General features: G+C 31.6%; 3 protein-coding genes across 3 annotated transcripts; 2 read left to right on the top strand and 1 right to left on the bottom strand.

The window, feature by feature from the left end:
* Positions 1–1418: 1418 nt before the first annotated feature.
* LOC108995684 (basic form of pathogenesis-related protein 1-like) lies at positions 1419–2086 on the top strand. Its single transcript, XM_018971298.2, has one exon. The coding sequence runs from the start codon at positions 1576–1578 to the stop codon at positions 2068–2070; it is 495 nt and encodes a 164-aa protein (XP_018826843.1). The 5' UTR covers positions 1419–1575; the 3' UTR covers positions 2071–2086.
* An 8452-nt stretch (positions 2087–10538) lies between these two features.
* LOC108995701 (pathogenesis-related protein 1A-like) lies at positions 10539–11337 on the top strand. Its single transcript, XM_018971312.2, has one exon. The coding sequence runs from the start codon at positions 10578–10580 to the stop codon at positions 11073–11075; it is 498 nt and encodes a 165-aa protein (XP_018826857.1). The 5' UTR covers positions 10539–10577; the 3' UTR covers positions 11076–11337.
* Positions 11338–15032: 3695 nt separating this feature from the next.
* LOC108995738 (probable xyloglucan endotransglucosylase/hydrolase protein 10) lies at positions 15033–16655 on the bottom strand. Its single transcript, XM_018971356.2, has 4 exons — positions 16357–16655; positions 16152–16252; positions 15861–16054; positions 15033–15666 (listed from the first exon to the last, which is right to left on the bottom strand). Exons 1-4 carry the CDS (start codon positions 16544–16546, stop codon positions 15264–15266), a joined length of 888 nt encoding a protein of 295 aa, XP_018826901.1. The 5' UTR covers positions 16547–16655; the 3' UTR covers positions 15033–15263.
* Between the last annotated feature and the right edge of the window lie 617 nt (positions 16656–17272).

A 17272-nucleotide genomic window follows, 5' to 3' on the forward strand; every position in this document is an offset into this window, starting at 1 on the left:
ATGTAAGTCTTATATTTAATTATTTAATTTAAAATAAGTGTATAACACTAATTAAATACTCAATAATTACAAATATCATTTCACTTGTTCTAAAAACTGGCCAGAAGAAAATGACATCACGATGAGATCATGATCATCCTCACCTGTTCCAGGCCTACACATTTGATTCCTTGAGTACACATAAAATAACCCATTTTCTTTAAAAGTGAGGAAACTCTTTTTCTTCCATGGATTGCTCGTTGCAGCGCAGATTATGCGGTCAATCTGTTTGTCAAAAAGTCTTCGGTCGTCAGCAGATGCCGTGAATTCTCACATGTTCCTTTTCCCATAAGTTTGATTATTTAATTGATGATCTAGTAGTGCAGGCGAAAAAGCTTAATTACCATAATACTTCATTAGCATAATATTTAATTAATTTGTTTGCAGGAGATAAGTGACCATGCATTGGAAGTCGATAACGGTAAGAAAAATATTAAATGTATTTAAGAAAAATATTAAAAAACTTACTTCTCTATATGTTAAAAATTTTAAAATTTATAATAAAATGAATTTTATAAATAAAAATATAAATAAAATTGTAATGCTAAAGCATCTAATTTGTGCCTTTCTATCACCATCAGCTGTAGGGCAGAAAATTTAAAGCTAACGTGCATGCATGGTGCCTAAAGTCTTTGTGGTTATCCGTGAAATGTTGGGCCCCATACATCTGTGTTCAAACTTCACATGATTTCTCTGTTGGAATTATGACCTTAGATTAGCAACTGACATTGTTGCGCTCTCTCTCTCTCTCTCTCTCTCTCTCATCAAGTTTATGATAAAAAGGAGAAAAAAGTCCGGGACTGCAATATTCTGGTATACAACATCGAAATCACTTATAGTTGAAGCTTTTGTACCAAGTTTACCGGCGATGATTAAGTTTTCTTGGTCGAATGTACCAATAATATTGATTAATTGACGAGAATATGTTGACCTAGCTAGCTAGCTAGCTCATGCTAGTAGAGAGAATATTGAGTCTTCACTAATATTAATAAAAGAGAAGGTACTGTAGAAATAATGAATGATTGAATCTTGCAAATTGAATTTCCAGTCCGTGAGATATATGATATCTTGATCATCATCATGACCAAGATAAGGAAGAAAACTAAAAGGTGCATGGCTTAAGGCAGTGTTGCTTGCTAGCACAAGGAGATATATGGCTGCTGCATGATCAAGTCTTGTTTCAATTTGTAATTTATACAGTGGCAAGCCGTTTTAGTTTCAATTTTCAATAGCCAATGAATGCATGGTGGCTAGCTTCCAGCCTTCCACATGGATTGGGCCCTCAACATACCCTTTTGTTGGGCATAGGCATGTGAAATTCTGACGTATGTCCTCATTATATATTATTGTTGGACGTTTTTCAGTTTTTAGATATTATAAGGGCTGAGACGATAGAGCACGCCAATTAATTATTAAATAGCTATTAATTCTACAGTTCATGTTCACCGGCCAGCAATCGCCTTTTATAAATACCTAAACCTGCATGTCCCATTTTCACCAAGAACCAGAAATCTGATAATTGGCTTTGCCTTGAAAATGGGGCTGAGCAGGTTTATCCTAGCCAATGCGGCCATATACTTGATGGGGTTAATCTCAATCCTAACTCATGTCTCCCAAGCCCAAAACTCCCACCAAGATTTCGTCAATGCACACAATGCAGCTCGTGCCCGAGTTGGTGTGGGTCCAATTCATTGGAACTACACCATTGCAGCCTATGCTCAAAATTATGCGAACAAGAGGATCAGAGACTGCAACTTGGAGCATTCCATGGGACCCTATTCAGAAAACCTTGCCGGAGGCTGGAGTGGATTGACTGCAGTAGATGCGGTGAAGATGTGGGTAGATGAGAAGAAATACTACAACTATAACAAAAACTCGTGTGTTGGCGATGAGTGTCGGCATTACACACAAATTGTGTGGCGCGACACTGTGCATCTCGGTTGTGCGAGAGTCAGGTGTAAGAGTGGAGGGATATTTGTGATTTGCGACTACGATCCTCCGGGCAACAATGATGGCCAACGTCCTTACTAAATTCATGTTTAATTTACTCATGAGTACTATATATGTGTGTGTATTAAGCAGCACATGATATATATATATATATATATATGTTGCTGCCCAGGAAAGTATGGTTGTCGATCGTGATTGCAGTACTACTCTATATATGTTCAAGCACGAACCATGATGTTATGATGATGTTTCATTAGTTGAAATTATATGTTTCTCTCTCTATCTCTGATTTATTCGTTGTCTCTCTCTTCCATTTTATTTCAATATGAGATCAGAGAGTGATGATCAGAGAGAACATAGATGATAGAAGTCAATTTCCTCCGAAATGAAAAGGTACCGATCGATGAGTGTCAGGTTGATGAGGAAGGTGATGTCATTTTTTCTCCTTAGGAAATAAATCAAAATACGATAACTTAATTATGATTAAAAAAAAAATCAAGTACTTCTATATATGGAAAGCTAGCGGCTAGACTGTTATAAAAATCCTAAATCATGCATATTACGTATCGTTTGAATTCGAAAATAAATTTAGACAAATTAAAATAAATTGTAAATAATAATAAGATAAATTGTAAATAATAATAAAATTTGTAAATTAAATTTATTGAATAATAATAAATAATAATAAAATGAGTTAAAATAAATTAAGATAAATTAAGATGTGTTGTTAATACAAACGAGGCCTTAATTCCCGTTATATTCCTTAAAAACTTGCCGCGACTTTAAAAATGGGTTTTAGCAAGTTTACTTTTATGCCAGCCCATGTGCTTCATGGGGTCTCCCTAGCCTAAAAACACTCCCGGCCGTAAGAATGAGATGTTTACTGTGTGGGAATGAAATGAGACGTGAATAATAGTAAAATAGGATGTGAGTAGTAGTGAAATATTTGAGTTAAAATGTTTGATTAGATTTTAGGAAAATGAAAAAAAAATTAAATAAAAATATTATTTTAATATTATTTTCATTTTAAAATTTGAAAAAATATTTTTATTTTGTGTGTTTTGTTTAAAAGTTTAAAAGTAATCATTATTTAATAATGATTAGATGAAAAATTTAAAAGTTTATAATTTAAAAATATTTATATTTAAGTGATATTTAAAAAGAATATTATAAAAATATTTTAGATGAGATGATATTATTTCGCAAACAACACTTGCATGCACGCACATCGCAGCTCGTCCCGAACTTGGAGTTGGTCCAGTAACTTGGAACCACACGCTAGCTTCAAATCAGGTTTAAATCCATTGGAGTTTTTTTATGGAATTCTAAAGTTTAGAGTAGGAAATAAATAGACACAAACTGAGCCTCAAATTATTTATTAGACATTTAATGCTATTCGAAAAATTACAACTATAAATATTATATATAAAATCCACGTTATTTTTCTGTCCTCGCTAACTCTAAACTCTAAACTCTAAAATTCAGTCAAAATTTTTGAAGATTCAGATCCCTTCAAGTCTATGCTCAAAACTGTACTAAGATCAGATCAATTGTCTCGTTTATATATAGAAACGATTTTATCTTAACTCATCTTATCATTATAACTTTCTTAAAATACCATACAAAATATAATAACTAATTTAAAATTTTAAAATTTTAAAATAATAATAATATTAAAAAATAATATTTTAAGAATATTTTATTCAACTTTCATGTAAAACCATCTCAATTCATCTCACTATCTAAACAGGATATCGAACTTCCCACACATTATTAAAAGATTAACAAATTAAAACACATTTTAGTTATCTATTTTTCTCCGACCATTTTTAGAGTTCGGTCAAAAACTCTATGCCGGATCTACAACCCATTTATAAAATGCAAATAATATTTGTGGGCTAATATATATTTTATAAGGAACATTTTTGGGTATCAGAATCTGTCATATATAAAAAAAAAAAAAGAATCTGTCGTACGTATAAGTTCAAGTTGTTGGTTAATTAAACTTTAATATTTATAAATCACTTGTCATGTTCAACACAACATATGTAGTACGTATATAATAAGTTATATTAATTGATAATAGACAAAGAATATAGGTAGATCAGAATTAAATATCCAAAGATATATATATTGGAGAAAAGCCTTCGTGCATCCTGATCAAAAGGGTTATGCTATGCATGATTATGGTGTTGAACTTTTCATGGTGTTCTATGATGCATGCACGTAACAACAATATTTTCTTTAAAAAAAAATCATTAAGTTCAAGATTAAGTTGTATTTGAATGTTGAACTGAAGTCAATTAAGTTGAGTTATTTTTTAATAGTAGTGAGTTGAGTAATAAATAGAATTATGTGGAGTCCATCTAAACTGAGTTTAAAGTATGTTTAGATGTTAAAATGAGTTTAGTACTTTTTATAAAAAATTAAAAAAGATTGTGAATCTCACGTATAAAGATATTTTAAGTTGAAAAAAGTTGTGGATCCTACGTGTAAGAACGTTTTGAGTTGAGATGAGTTTAATAATTTGAGAGTTAGATATTTGGATGTTAGACTCATCTTAAAGTTAGACTGAATTTAACTGAGTTTAGTTGAATTTGAGAACCAAACGTAACCTAATTAGGATTTGTTAAGACCTGATCTTTATTTGGAGCTTGCACGTTACCGCCGCCAAGGGTTGAATTTATATCATGGTGTACGTGCATATTTTCAACTATATATGGTATACAGTAGTGCTACTCCATATCTTCTTATATATAAAAACGTCTTTCCCAAAATGAACGGTATTATTTCGGCTCACATTTTCTTCCCATTTTGTCCCTCCATTTTTCACATATCTCATTTTTATCCCTCGGTTTTCTTCATCTGCTCGTTGTTTTACGTTGTTGGCCCCCTATTTACAGAAATAGCCTCAGACCATTACAGAAATTAACACTGGGATTTGTACAAACTAAAAGCTAATTAAACACAATCTGTTGAAATTTCTAAAGATTCACAAAAAAAACAAAAAAAAAAAACCCATATAAACGATCTGACGGCAACCAACAGATGGTGGGTATGATTAAAAAAAAATCAAACACAAACCAAATCCAAACATAATCTGTGAGATGTTGAAATTTTTACAAGTAAAGTAAAAAAATATATTAATGTACACGAGAAAAAACCAAATTCAAATAACCTTACACCCATACCCAATGGCTGCAATTTTCGTCGTGTCTATTGAAGTCACAAGCTATTTTGTGTATTTTTTGAAAGCTTGCGGTTGCTCTTGGTGGAAAGCTAATGGAATAGAGAAAAGGGAGGAGAGATTGGGACTGAGTGACGACAAGAGAAAAAATGAGATGGAGGCGGAACATATGGTTTCTGAGACGAAAATGTCTAATATTTTAGAACCATAAATAAATCCTACAGTTTTTGCGAGGATTTGAAGTTTAAATATAATTAAGTCAATTATCAAAAAGATTTTTCATTGTTATTTTTTTACCTTCGATAAAATTGTTTTATTATAGTTATAACTAGAAATTAAAGAAGTATGTTCAGCATAATTAAATGACATTATTATTTATTAGATTTCATGTAAAATTGAATATTTATGTTATTCTTAAGAAAATTTAGCCGTTTTATGAATTGAGATTTCACGACTTGTTTTAATGGATTTGTATAAAGATTAAATACTTTACTTAATTATAATTTGGAAGTGGAAATAGGTTAAGAGTGTTTAAATAATTTAAAATATCAGTATTCATTGATTTTCATATTAAATAAAATATTTATTTGATTATTTCTATGATACGAGTTTAATTATGTAAGATATTAGGACATGTTTTTGTAGACATATTTAGTAGATTTTAATACTTCTTGCAGGTGATGAACTACGAATTTAAATTTAGGAAATAGCACATCGAGGTAAGTAATTTGATCATGAATTAGTATCATTACGTCAGTTTAGATAAATTATTATTAAAATCAGTTATTTGATAATCACTTTTTATATACCATGCATGTCATAATATATGCAAACATGTTATCTAGTACAATATACGATTATGTCATTTCGCATCATGTCTAGATTCATCAGTTTTAATTATATATGTATTATGTCATGCACCTCATATCGCACAAAACACGTAAACTTTCTTAAGTTCAAGTGTAAGATAATATTACATCAATTTAATCATATAGTCATTTAGATGTACTAATACAGATTTAGGATGGATGTGCAAGAAAAACCTGATGAGTATGACTTAAATGATAAAGAAAAATCGAAAGAATATGACTTTCAATAATTAAAAAAAAAGTATTTGATGATGGATTGGATATCATGTCAACTATACAGGGAAAGAACCATAAAAAAAATATCTTGCTAAACTTTCTCCCAAACATATTCTTGATTGACCACCACTTTCACACACAATCAAATCTGTCTCAAGAAATGAAAATTTTCTAACCAACATTTTCAAATGTTTGTATGATTTTGGAATACTGATTTCATTTCGTAAGAGAAATGATTATAGGTAAATGCTTGCAGATATTTATTTTCATAAAGGATTGATTTGATAAAATCTTTTATTTCGTAACCATGTTGAGAATCAGTATATATATCAAAACTTAATAATATTTACGTAAAGAATAGTATTTATAAACTTGGAGATTTTGGATGAGCAACTCTCACCGATAAGAGTTTAATATATAATCTCTTAAAGAGATTGCCAACTGAATGATGATTTTATATATGAATGGTGTTTTTAATTAGTTGTTGTTCAAAATTTATCTTTAAAAAATTTTTATTTAATAAATTATTACTATTGTCTGCTTCTGTAAAGAGATTTTATTTTTTCTAATCAATTTTACTTTTCCTCCAATTGGACGCTATGTACTAAGTGTGTATGTTACTTACACGTGGCCCCTTATTAGTGTATCTCTGACGTGAGAATACAAAAGCGGTGGACATCACGAAATTAGATGTCACATATACTTAATAATAATAATAATAATAATAATAATAATATATATGAAATTAGAATTTTTTTCATATATAAATAAACAGGATATTGTATTATATTATATGATAATATTAAAAGGGATATTACACTGACACACACATGATATGTTATATAATTTTCAACCGGTAGTCACGACTCACGAATCACGATGTGATCACCGCGCGCATCGCTCCTCGCTTTATAAATGAATCTATGATCAATCTGTTTCCCGAAATTGGCGGTTGGAGCTAAAGACCTGACCGTTTCTGGTCTTCGTCAAGCTGCAGGAACATTATGGATTGGCCCGTGCTTTCTAGAATCTCGATGCATTGCATGCGCCTCATTTCTAAACAGGTCAATATACTTTATCGTGATAATATCTGATACAATATGTGAATTTAATATGTATAAAATTAGCGAATTTAGATTCAATATTAATATTAACGTGTTCGAGTTAAAACGAATTAATTCGTTAAGATATAATTTATAAATTAATTAATAATAAATTAATTTATTTTGACTCATTTAGAATTTATTTTAAAATTAAAATTTTATTATTTTTAAGTTATAATATTGATATTTCTTAGTATATTTGTATTTTTATTGTTAGGATTATAATTTTAGATTTATGTTCATATTTGTTATTATATGGTTTGTAATATTAATTTTATTATATGTTAAAATTTTAAAAATATATATATCTTAATATATATATATATATTAAGACGTTGTGATTATTAATAAATATAAATTTTAACTTTTATGTAAAATTATATTAATCAGGTTAAATAAGTTATGTGTTTTAGTTCAATCCATTTACATGAAATAAATAGGTTTAAATGATTCATGTTGTGTTAACATATTTTTAATTAATTATTAAACAAGTCAAAACGGGTGACACGACATTACTCATTATATAAATGAGTTAGGTTAAAGTTTAAAAATTTGACACGTTTAACTTAACGGGTTGTGTTCAGATTGACCTATACAATCAAATATTCATGATATGACACGACACAAATATGATATGAAAACACAATTTAAAATCACAGTACGATATATTATAAGAAAAAATATTATATACTACATAAGCGTACGTAGTTACTTTCATCTCATTTTGATTAATGTACATTAATGTGAAATTGTCTTTAATCCTTTGAATATTTTATTAAAAAATAGTTGTTAAAAAATTATATATGGACAATGTCACGTTAATCTATATATATACAGAGGAATAGACATGCAATACATAACATAAGTACTCATATAATTAGAGCATTACTATTCATAAGTCCCACGAACCATACATCACAATTTCTTTTATTTTTTTTTATCTTTTTAATTTTTTTTTTTTTTATTTTATTCTTCTTAAAATAATTGAATTATCTACTCATTATCCATATACTATATATTTGATAAGAGAAGAAAATTAAAAAAATAACGAAAAATATAGTATATAGTGTGTAAATCTTAAGAATAGAATTTTTCATTAAGATATATATAGTACTAGTAGTAGCAGTAGTACTGGTCCTGGTGTTCATGGATCATTCCCTTTTCATGTTTCGTAGTGAATTGAAGACCTAATTTTAAACCTTCTAACACGGTGCGCGACGGCACTCTATTTCATATAGGCATGGCAGACTAGGATAGACGTATGGAGGTTGTAAGTATGTGAAATAATACTCGCTTGGATTTGAAATTCACCCAAACTCATCTCAAGTTTCTCATCTTAATATTATAATTTTTTAAAATTTTTATATAAAATATAATAAATAATTTAATTTTTTAAAATCTTAAAATAATAATAATATTAAAAATAATATTTTATTTAATTCATTTAAAATCATTTCAATTCATTTTTAAATTTAATCAGAAAGTAAATCATGTAACACGGTACGTACTTTAATTTATGCCCTTAAACATGGAAGTTAATCAGAATTTGATCCGAAATTCCAGGAAGAATTAATATATATATATATATAATTGGAATATCTACATAAATTAATAGCCTTTTAGAAGAGTCCGGCTCCGATGGACATGGCTAATTTTGTGCCAAAAAATAGGCTGTTTTTTAACTTTTTCCGTTTTCTATGGTACGTATAATTGGACACACTTTTTCAATCTCTCTCGGTTTTCTATGTAAGTTAATGATTCAAATTAGCCTTTGACTACGGAATGATTTCGCTCACTATAATAAAATTATTTATTTGTAATTAATTATTTTTATAAAAATAATTATTTTTTATTAAAATAAATTTATTTTCATCATAAATAATCATTTTCGTCACAAATAATCCATCACAAATATCTATTTTTCTTGTAATAACTCCCAATATGAGTGGGTCTAGCTCATGTCGTTGTGAGTTTTTGTTTTAAATTGTTTACTAAAAAATATAAAACTACTATAAGATCATTTTCTTATAATTATTTAAAATATATCCGGAAGATCATTGTTGATCTTGTTCATTAAAAAAAAAAAAAAGTAAGTACTGGGAAATTAATGGTAATGAAAGATGAAGGCAGCTATGAATTCGGAGGCCGGTACGTATATAATTCAATGTTATAAGATAGATAGTCCTATCGACTTTACCAACCCTACTGAGGGCGTTTTCGAAAAAAAAAAAGTTCAAAGAATTTACATTTTGATTTGGATTTTTACGACCACGATTTTATTTATTAAGGTTTTGAAAGATTAAAACTATCTGGTTCAACTTGAATTTTAGGCCTCGTTTGTGCAATAAAATGATATAAAATAAGATGATTTTATATGAAAGTTAAATAAAATATTATTATAATATTATTTTTTAATATTATTATTCTTTTAAAATTTAAAAAATTGAATTATTTATTATATTTTATATAAAAATTTAAAAAATTATAATATTAATGAGATGAAATAAAATCATTTTTATATCTAAACGAAACTTGGCGTATAATCCAAACAGAGGATTTGGATTTTAAAGACACAAATCTAAATTTTTCTGATCCCCAAATCTAGTTATCGATCCATATATATATACGCGCACAAGAAGTGAATTTAACCCAACGTACATCAAAATTAATAAATGACTACCTGCATGTAGGCACCACGTCCTAGCCAGCACGTATATCATGTGTGTGTATATATATATATATATATATATATATATATATATATATAGTCATTCTTGAAATTCAGACACGACCAGCTATTAATTAAGACCGAAATGATCCAACATGTATATGCATGCATATGGAGCACATGCATCATGTCATCATGCGCCTGTTTTTGTTATATATCATTAATATTGTTGTTGTTGTTATTATTATTATTATAATTATTATTATTATTATTATTTTTGGATCTGAAGTTAGGTAAAAGGTTAGGGGTGTTTTGGTCTCTTTAGTTCCTTGTTATAACGTTTTACACGTACATCCTACTTTTGAAAATTCTAGCTGCTAGCTAGCTTTTTTTTTCCAAATTCCATTAATCGAGCTTTAATCAATTTCCACAGTAGTAACAAGCATACGTCCCTATATATACCTGTTGTACATTCCTTGTGTTGCTATCAATAAATCAAGTGAGCTTGCTTTTATTTTGCATTGTAGTTTATTACATAACCAAACATGTTCTTCAAGCTATCACGGCCAGCTCTCATTTGCCTGATCTTAGGCTTAACCCTAGTGCTACTCCCCGATTTCTCCCACGCTCAAGACTCCCCACAAGACTACCTCGACGCACACAGTGCCGCCCGTGCAGAGGTGGGCGTTCCACCTCTGACCTGGGACGACCAAGTAGCCTCTTATGCACAGAATTATGCCAATCAGCGCATTGGTGATTGCAATATGGTGCACTCCGGCGGGCCGTATGGTGAAAACATTGCATGGAGCAGCGGCGATGACCTAATGGGGACAGATGCGGTGAAGATGTGGGTGGACGAGAAATCCAACTATGACCCTAATTCCAACACGTGTGTTGGTGGGCAGTGTCTACACTATACTCAGGTGGTGTGGCGCAACTCGATTCATCTAGGATGTGCTAAGGTTCGGTGCAATAATGGAGGTACATTCATTGGCTGCAACTACGACCCCCCGGGCAATTACAATGGAGAGCGGCCTTACTAGCTAGCTAGTTCTACCTTCATGTTCAACTACGTACGTGATCGATCTACTATATACGTCCTATAATATTTAACGATAAATAAACTATATATACTTTAAAATTAAGAGTGAAAAAGAGTTAGAAAATGAGTGTTATGCATGAAGTCATCCATATATATGCAATATGATCTCTATCTTTTGTTGGATGGAAAATCTTCTTCTTTTAACTAGATCGGGCACATTGGAAAGATCTTCGGCTAGTTTATAACGATCGAAGAGGATTGTTAATTAGGTATTTTAATGCATGCAGGTTGTGTTATGAAAATATCTTAGATGGAGTTTAATTAGTCTGTTCAAATCGAAGAAGTTAAGTACTGATCGTGAGTATATATATATATATATATATATATATATATATATATATATATATATCCTGCGAAATATGAATACAAGATTATATATATATTATATATATACGGTTTGTATAATGGTGAGTTTATATATTGATCTTTTTACTTTATACTCGTCCTTTTATAGCCTTGCATGGAGAAGTATGTGATATTGGGTCTGATGGCCTCCCGGATACGGAATTATATACGGAATATGGATGCGTAGAAAAACCAAGCAAATACGCATGATCGAGATCATGTATCAAGGCCACTATTAATTAATATCACTAATAGCCAAAATCGAATAAATTATCGATTATATATATATGCTATTAGCTAGCTAGGACTTTGCTATATACGCCCATGAGTACTAGCCCTATATATCCTAGTGAAAAGAAATAAAAAGAAGAAGAAATTAAGTAGTACTGCTTATAGAATTCTCATATATATATATATATATATATATAATAATGTGGCCAATATGGGCGGTTTATTTTCATGTAATTAATTAGATCTGTTAAGATATATATAATTCAATTTCCTTTTTATAAGTTTAAACCTTTGGAATAAGTGACGATAATTTAATTCAGTATAAGAGCTAGCAGATCAATTCATTATACTTCACTCTATTATTTATAGCGGTGATTTAACTATATATAGCCCATATAAATGTGAAAACATCTTTACGCTATATATAGAACTTTTTGTATTTACCTAATAAATACAGAAACGTAATTTGATCGATCGTACGTGTAGTTTATGCTCATGTAAATTACTAAAGATTGGTAGGATATATTAATGGTGCTTCAGTCATGACTTTAATTAATTTAGTTAGTACGTACACTATCTAGCTATATATCTAGATATATAGCTAGATAGCTCGATATGTTGATCACAAGTTTTGAACATTAATTCCGCCAATATTACTTTGAAAGTCAACATAATTTTTCACACTTTATTAATCCCTAAAAGTTTCCTTTTTTTAATTACAATTAATTAGCTAGCTACAATATTGCAAAAGTAACAGCTTATAATTGAGTTGTAGATCAAAAAATATATATTAAATATTAGTACTACTCCACAATTCCCTACTCTGCATGTAAACACATACGATACGTACAAGATCGACTTTATTAAGAGTAGTGAATCGATTAAGCTAGCTGTACGTACGCAGCCAAACATGACTTGATCACAATCATAACTCATTCTCCCCCTTTTGCCTTCGATCTTCCCTCCCTGTTAGACATGCACGTGGGAGAGAGAGAAAAAAAAAAAAAAACCAAACCCAAACAGGACTCAACAATCTATGCTAGCATGTAGTGCTGTAACAAGAAATACATGCAGCATGTTACCATCTGCATCCAAGCAAAAGATCCAAGGGAAAGATGTACCCACAGCTTGAAACTTAGCTCTGCCATGCATGCAGCCAAAGGAAAATCCATCTCACAAACAGGACTCATGACTTATCTTTTAGCATCATGACATTATACATAGATTCCGTGAAAGCTCTCCATGTAATTAGCATCTTATATTTGAGAGATGAGGACCAATATGCTTCAACATGATCTTATCAAGACCTCTCAAAACCCAACTTTGCATTAAGGAATTTTCATAACAAGTATACATAATCTTATCACAGCCATGATTCATCCCTAGTGATCAGTATGATGAAGATTTTGTAGGACTTGCAGTTGCAGCTGAAAGAAAAATACTAGTTCTAGGAATTTCATTTAAGCTTGGATTGTGTTCTTTTACCCAGCAAATTCTTGAGTGAGCTACTCCCAGAAAAGAAAAAAGAAAAAAAAAAAAAAAGCCTTTTAGAGGTTCAGAAAGACACTTTGTCTAGCAAGTTCTTTAGAGAAAAAAAATATTCTCTTGACTTCGCGTAGTTGAAAACCAAAGTCTACATTTGAGAACCTGTTTTCATTCTAGAGCTACCTTAATCATGCAAGTTGGGACACACTCCTATACTTGGAAAAGCTTTAATTCAGTGTGTACAGGAGAGCAAAGACATGACTAATCTAAAAGTACTTCTAATGAAAAACATCATGGTAATACAATCCGGCTCATTCTAGAACGAGTCATTTAATCTAAAATTAGAATTACACAAACTATGGCACAATTAGAGAACACAAGCCATAGCATTTGTATGCAAAATTTGGAACTCACAATTAAAGATTACTTATGTACTGTAAACCTACAGCATAGATTCATTTCTTGCAGACAGATACATGACCCTAGACAACAAAAACGAAGCATAATTAAGGCTCAAAAGGCATTGATCTGAAACTCAAAGATTGGCTTTTGGGGGCTTTCCAACAGGAAGGGATTTCTGGGGACGAGTGACTTTTTTGCAAACAAGAAGTATGAACTCTGCACAAAATACCGACACCCATGGACTTAGATGAGGAATTCGAAACCAGATACATACATGTCATGCTGGCCGCCTCACAAAGCAATGGAGAGAAAGATAGAGGCCCAATGGTGAGGTGGAGGGATTCTTGTGCTCGAAATGCAGAAGCTCTTGGCTTGTACGCCCCATATCTCTCCCTTCACTTCTGGGAAAAAATAGTCGGCTTTCAGAGAAGGTGGTGGTCTTATTCGGCGAAGTCGTACTTGCACACACAGTTACGGTCGGTAGGAGTGAAAGTGTGGGCCTAAATCCACTAAGACTTTACCTATACGGACTTTCGACTGTGGTTTTGATTGATAGAATAGAGCCCATTGGGTCATCACTGCTAGGTTAGCGGGCCTGTTAGCATTGGTCTCCGGCCTTTCTTTGAAAACTACTTTTTTTAATGCATACAAAGGATAGAGATATGGGTATATAGTTAAAAAGAAGTTTTGAGGATTTTTTAGAGTTTTTTTTAGATGTATTGTTATTGTGTTTTGTGAAGTTAGATAAGAATTTTTTCTTTGGCTTTCTTTCAAATTCAGGCAAGTAATTGGATGAAAGGTTTAAATAGAATATGTGCTTCTTTTAGATTGAAAGATGGATGTAATGGGTCTATTATAGGAGCATCATCCAATGTTGCCTAATCTTGAAATTATAGGAGTATAATCTTAGTGAAAAGTACTACAGTCACAAAAAGATTTCATAAAAATAAAATCACAAACTGACAGTAAAAGTGAAAATGATTTTAGAATACATATGAACTTATTTTTATGAAATCTTTTTGTGATTAAAGCATGCAATATTTCTCCCAATTATCTTATATATCTCTGTTGAGTTCCATATAAGTTTATAACCAAATTATATCCGGGGATGATCATGGGATTAAGAAACATCTAATTAACAGAGGATCGTGAAGATTACCAGCAAATATATTAGTCTGCAGCTTATTTAGTCAAACCAACTAATTATTCGGGATTCAATGTACATTATTTTAGGAGCTCGATCCAAACAATATTTGACAATTAAGTTTGAGAGAATGGATATGTGCTCAACCTCCTAGTAGTGTACAAGATAATTAATGTATTTTTCGTTAAGAAAACTCACCCTGCAAACTTTTTTTCTTAGAAAAAAAAAATAACATACATTGAGTCTCATGATCTAAAAGGTTTCTTTACTTCTAAGGACAGAGAATATATATGCTTGAACCAAGTTTAATAACTTCTTATATGATAATTATTAATCGAACAGGAAATAATTGAATCGTAAATGAAATTAAGAAAAAAGTAATTAGAAAATCGCTCCAAGTCATGAGATAGCTGCATGGGATATTGGAACAAATGTGCATAGATAGGCACGCATGCATGCAAGCACGGATCTGCATACAATTAAGGAATGCCTTTTGCCTATTTTTTGTTCAATTTAGGTCAATTAATACTTGGGAAGAGAGCACTCCTTGGGAAGCTTGTTTTGGAATCTCTGGTTGTCCTGGCAATAGTCATAAATCATGTGGTATTTCCTCACCCATTTGAACCACCTCCTTTGCGTAGATGTTAGGGTGCTGAACTGTTCCGTGTTCCACCAATTGCTTGAACTTTCTGCCCTACAAAACCTTGCATTTCCTTTCCATATACAGGCGTCAATCTTGTAGTTCCTGAATGAAGCTATGAACGGTCCCTTTGACCAATCGATTTTGTCACGTCCCCCTCCTGTTGCCCAGCTGTCACCATTCCATATGGTGGCTTTGAGGCTCATTGGCTGCCACCTAGGATATGCCACTCCCTTGTCTGCATGGTTTCTGTACAGTCTTATGGGAATCGAGTCCACCATGAACCTATAAAATTAGCTAGGGTCAGATCAGTAGTACTGCACAAGCGTCTCATACATAACAAATTTCGAAAGAAAACAGAATAAGAAAAGAAAATATTTCTGCATGCAAAGCCAGCTTGCAGATTCAAACAGCTAGCTAGCCGCATAGAAGTTTCAACACATTTTAGGCAATGAATTTAGCAAAATGCATGGGCTTACACAATTTGGTGAAGGTTCCACAAGATTGAATAGGTATGAAAGTCCTTTGTCGGATCAAACCATAGTTTAATCCTTTCTTCACGGTCGTCAAAGCCGTCGGCATAAATATTTGTTTGAATTATGTATGGTCGCCCAACCACATTGCCAAGAAACTCAAAATCTACCTCGTCACGGTTAGGTTGATCAGATGTCAGCTGCAAAACATTAATGCCAAATCATTTTACGATAAGGAATATACAATTCGAGAAGAACATATAAAAAAGACAGAGAGAAAAGGTCATGAGTACTTACATAATAGGCCACGACTGTGCCGGCCGAACGACCTGGTACTAGTTTAATTTGCATGTCAATTTGTCCAAAAAGAAACATCTGGTTCGTAGAAAAACCAGAACCTAGAAAAAACTTCAAGCCACATAAGTGAAAAATTGGAAGGATATTTTTTGAAAGATAATTCCATGCAATTATTTGTACAAGAATAATTTCGATCTCACTGTACCTGATTCTTGGTCAAGCTTCAAGCTTCTTGTTCGACCATCAGCTGAAGTGTTTACATGGCTAGGAGACCACATAACAAAGAAATCCTTATTGAAGTCCCCCGTTGAAACTACAGATGCTATTGAAATCTGAACCATTCCCAGCATAAGAAGCCCTATGAGGGCGATCATGAGTTTCTGGTAATTGTGCATCGTTTGTTTCCGATCGAGTTCTCAATAAAATTGTGTTATGGATGATGATAACACGTTCAAAGAAGCTATATATAGGTATTCCATGGAGAGAGAGAGAGAGAGAGAGAGAGAGAGAGAGAGAGAGAGAGAGAGAGAGGTAGCTAGGCCGGTTTTGATAAGAACTAAGAAGCAAGGAAAGGTTATGTTTAAGCAAGAATATCTTTAGAGGGAAGCAAAGGAATGTTTGGGCCTCTTACATATATATTTTGTTAAGGTCAGTTCTCAATACAATCTCCCTTCTAACACCACACTAATGTTTTACTTCTCTAGGCCGGATTACTATAATATTTTATGTTTAATGGGACTCATGAGCTTTAATTCCCACACCCATCAATTAAAAAAGAATTAGAAGGCTGATTAATCAATCAAAATTGCAAATATTACTGATCATGATAAGGAAGCTTAAAAATGGTATATTTAATTCAATAATTCAAATAATTATATATTGAGGGCATTGTATACCAAGCTTTATAAATTTGGATGCCCTTAGGCTTTCTCAACGTACGAGAGAGAACCTTTTTATCTGTCATGATCTGTCAGTTAAGAAGAAAGCTTAGGAAAGTAAGAGAAACTGAGTACTAGATCGAGTTTGCATGCTTTCTTTCCTATTAATTGTGCCTTTCTTTACAGGATAACTTGGTCTTCCAAGCAGCCATCTTTTACTATTTGGCGGACTTTTAAGTTGAT

This window comes from Juglans regia, chromosome 16, assembly GCF_001411555.2.
Source record: "Juglans regia cultivar Chandler chromosome 16, Walnut 2.0, whole genome shotgun sequence".
Classification (NCBI taxonomy): domain Eukaryota; kingdom Viridiplantae; phylum Streptophyta; class Magnoliopsida; order Fagales; family Juglandaceae; genus Juglans; species Juglans regia.

Bases quoted from the DNA above. Each gene is read 5' to 3' on its own strand.
- LOC108995684 (XM_018971298.2), top strand. From the start codon at position 1,576: ATGGGGCTGAGCAGGTTTATCCTAGCCAATGCGGCCATATACTTGATG.
- LOC108995701 (XM_018971312.2), top strand. From the start codon at position 10,578: ATGTTCTTCAAGCTATCACGGCCAGCTCTCATTTGCCTGATCTTAGGC.
- LOC108995738 (XM_018971356.2), bottom strand. From the start codon at position 16,546: ATGCACAATTACCAGAAACTCATGATCGCCCTCATAGGGCTTCTTATG. The intron at 16,253-16,356 runs GTACAGTGAGAT...AGTTTTTTCTAG, and splicing joins GAAGCTTGACCAAGAATCAG to GTTCTGGTTTTTCTACGAAC. The intron at 16,055-16,151 runs GTAAGTACTCAT...AATGTTTTGCAG, and splicing joins GCACAGTCGTGGCCTATTAT to CTGACATCTGATCAACCTAA.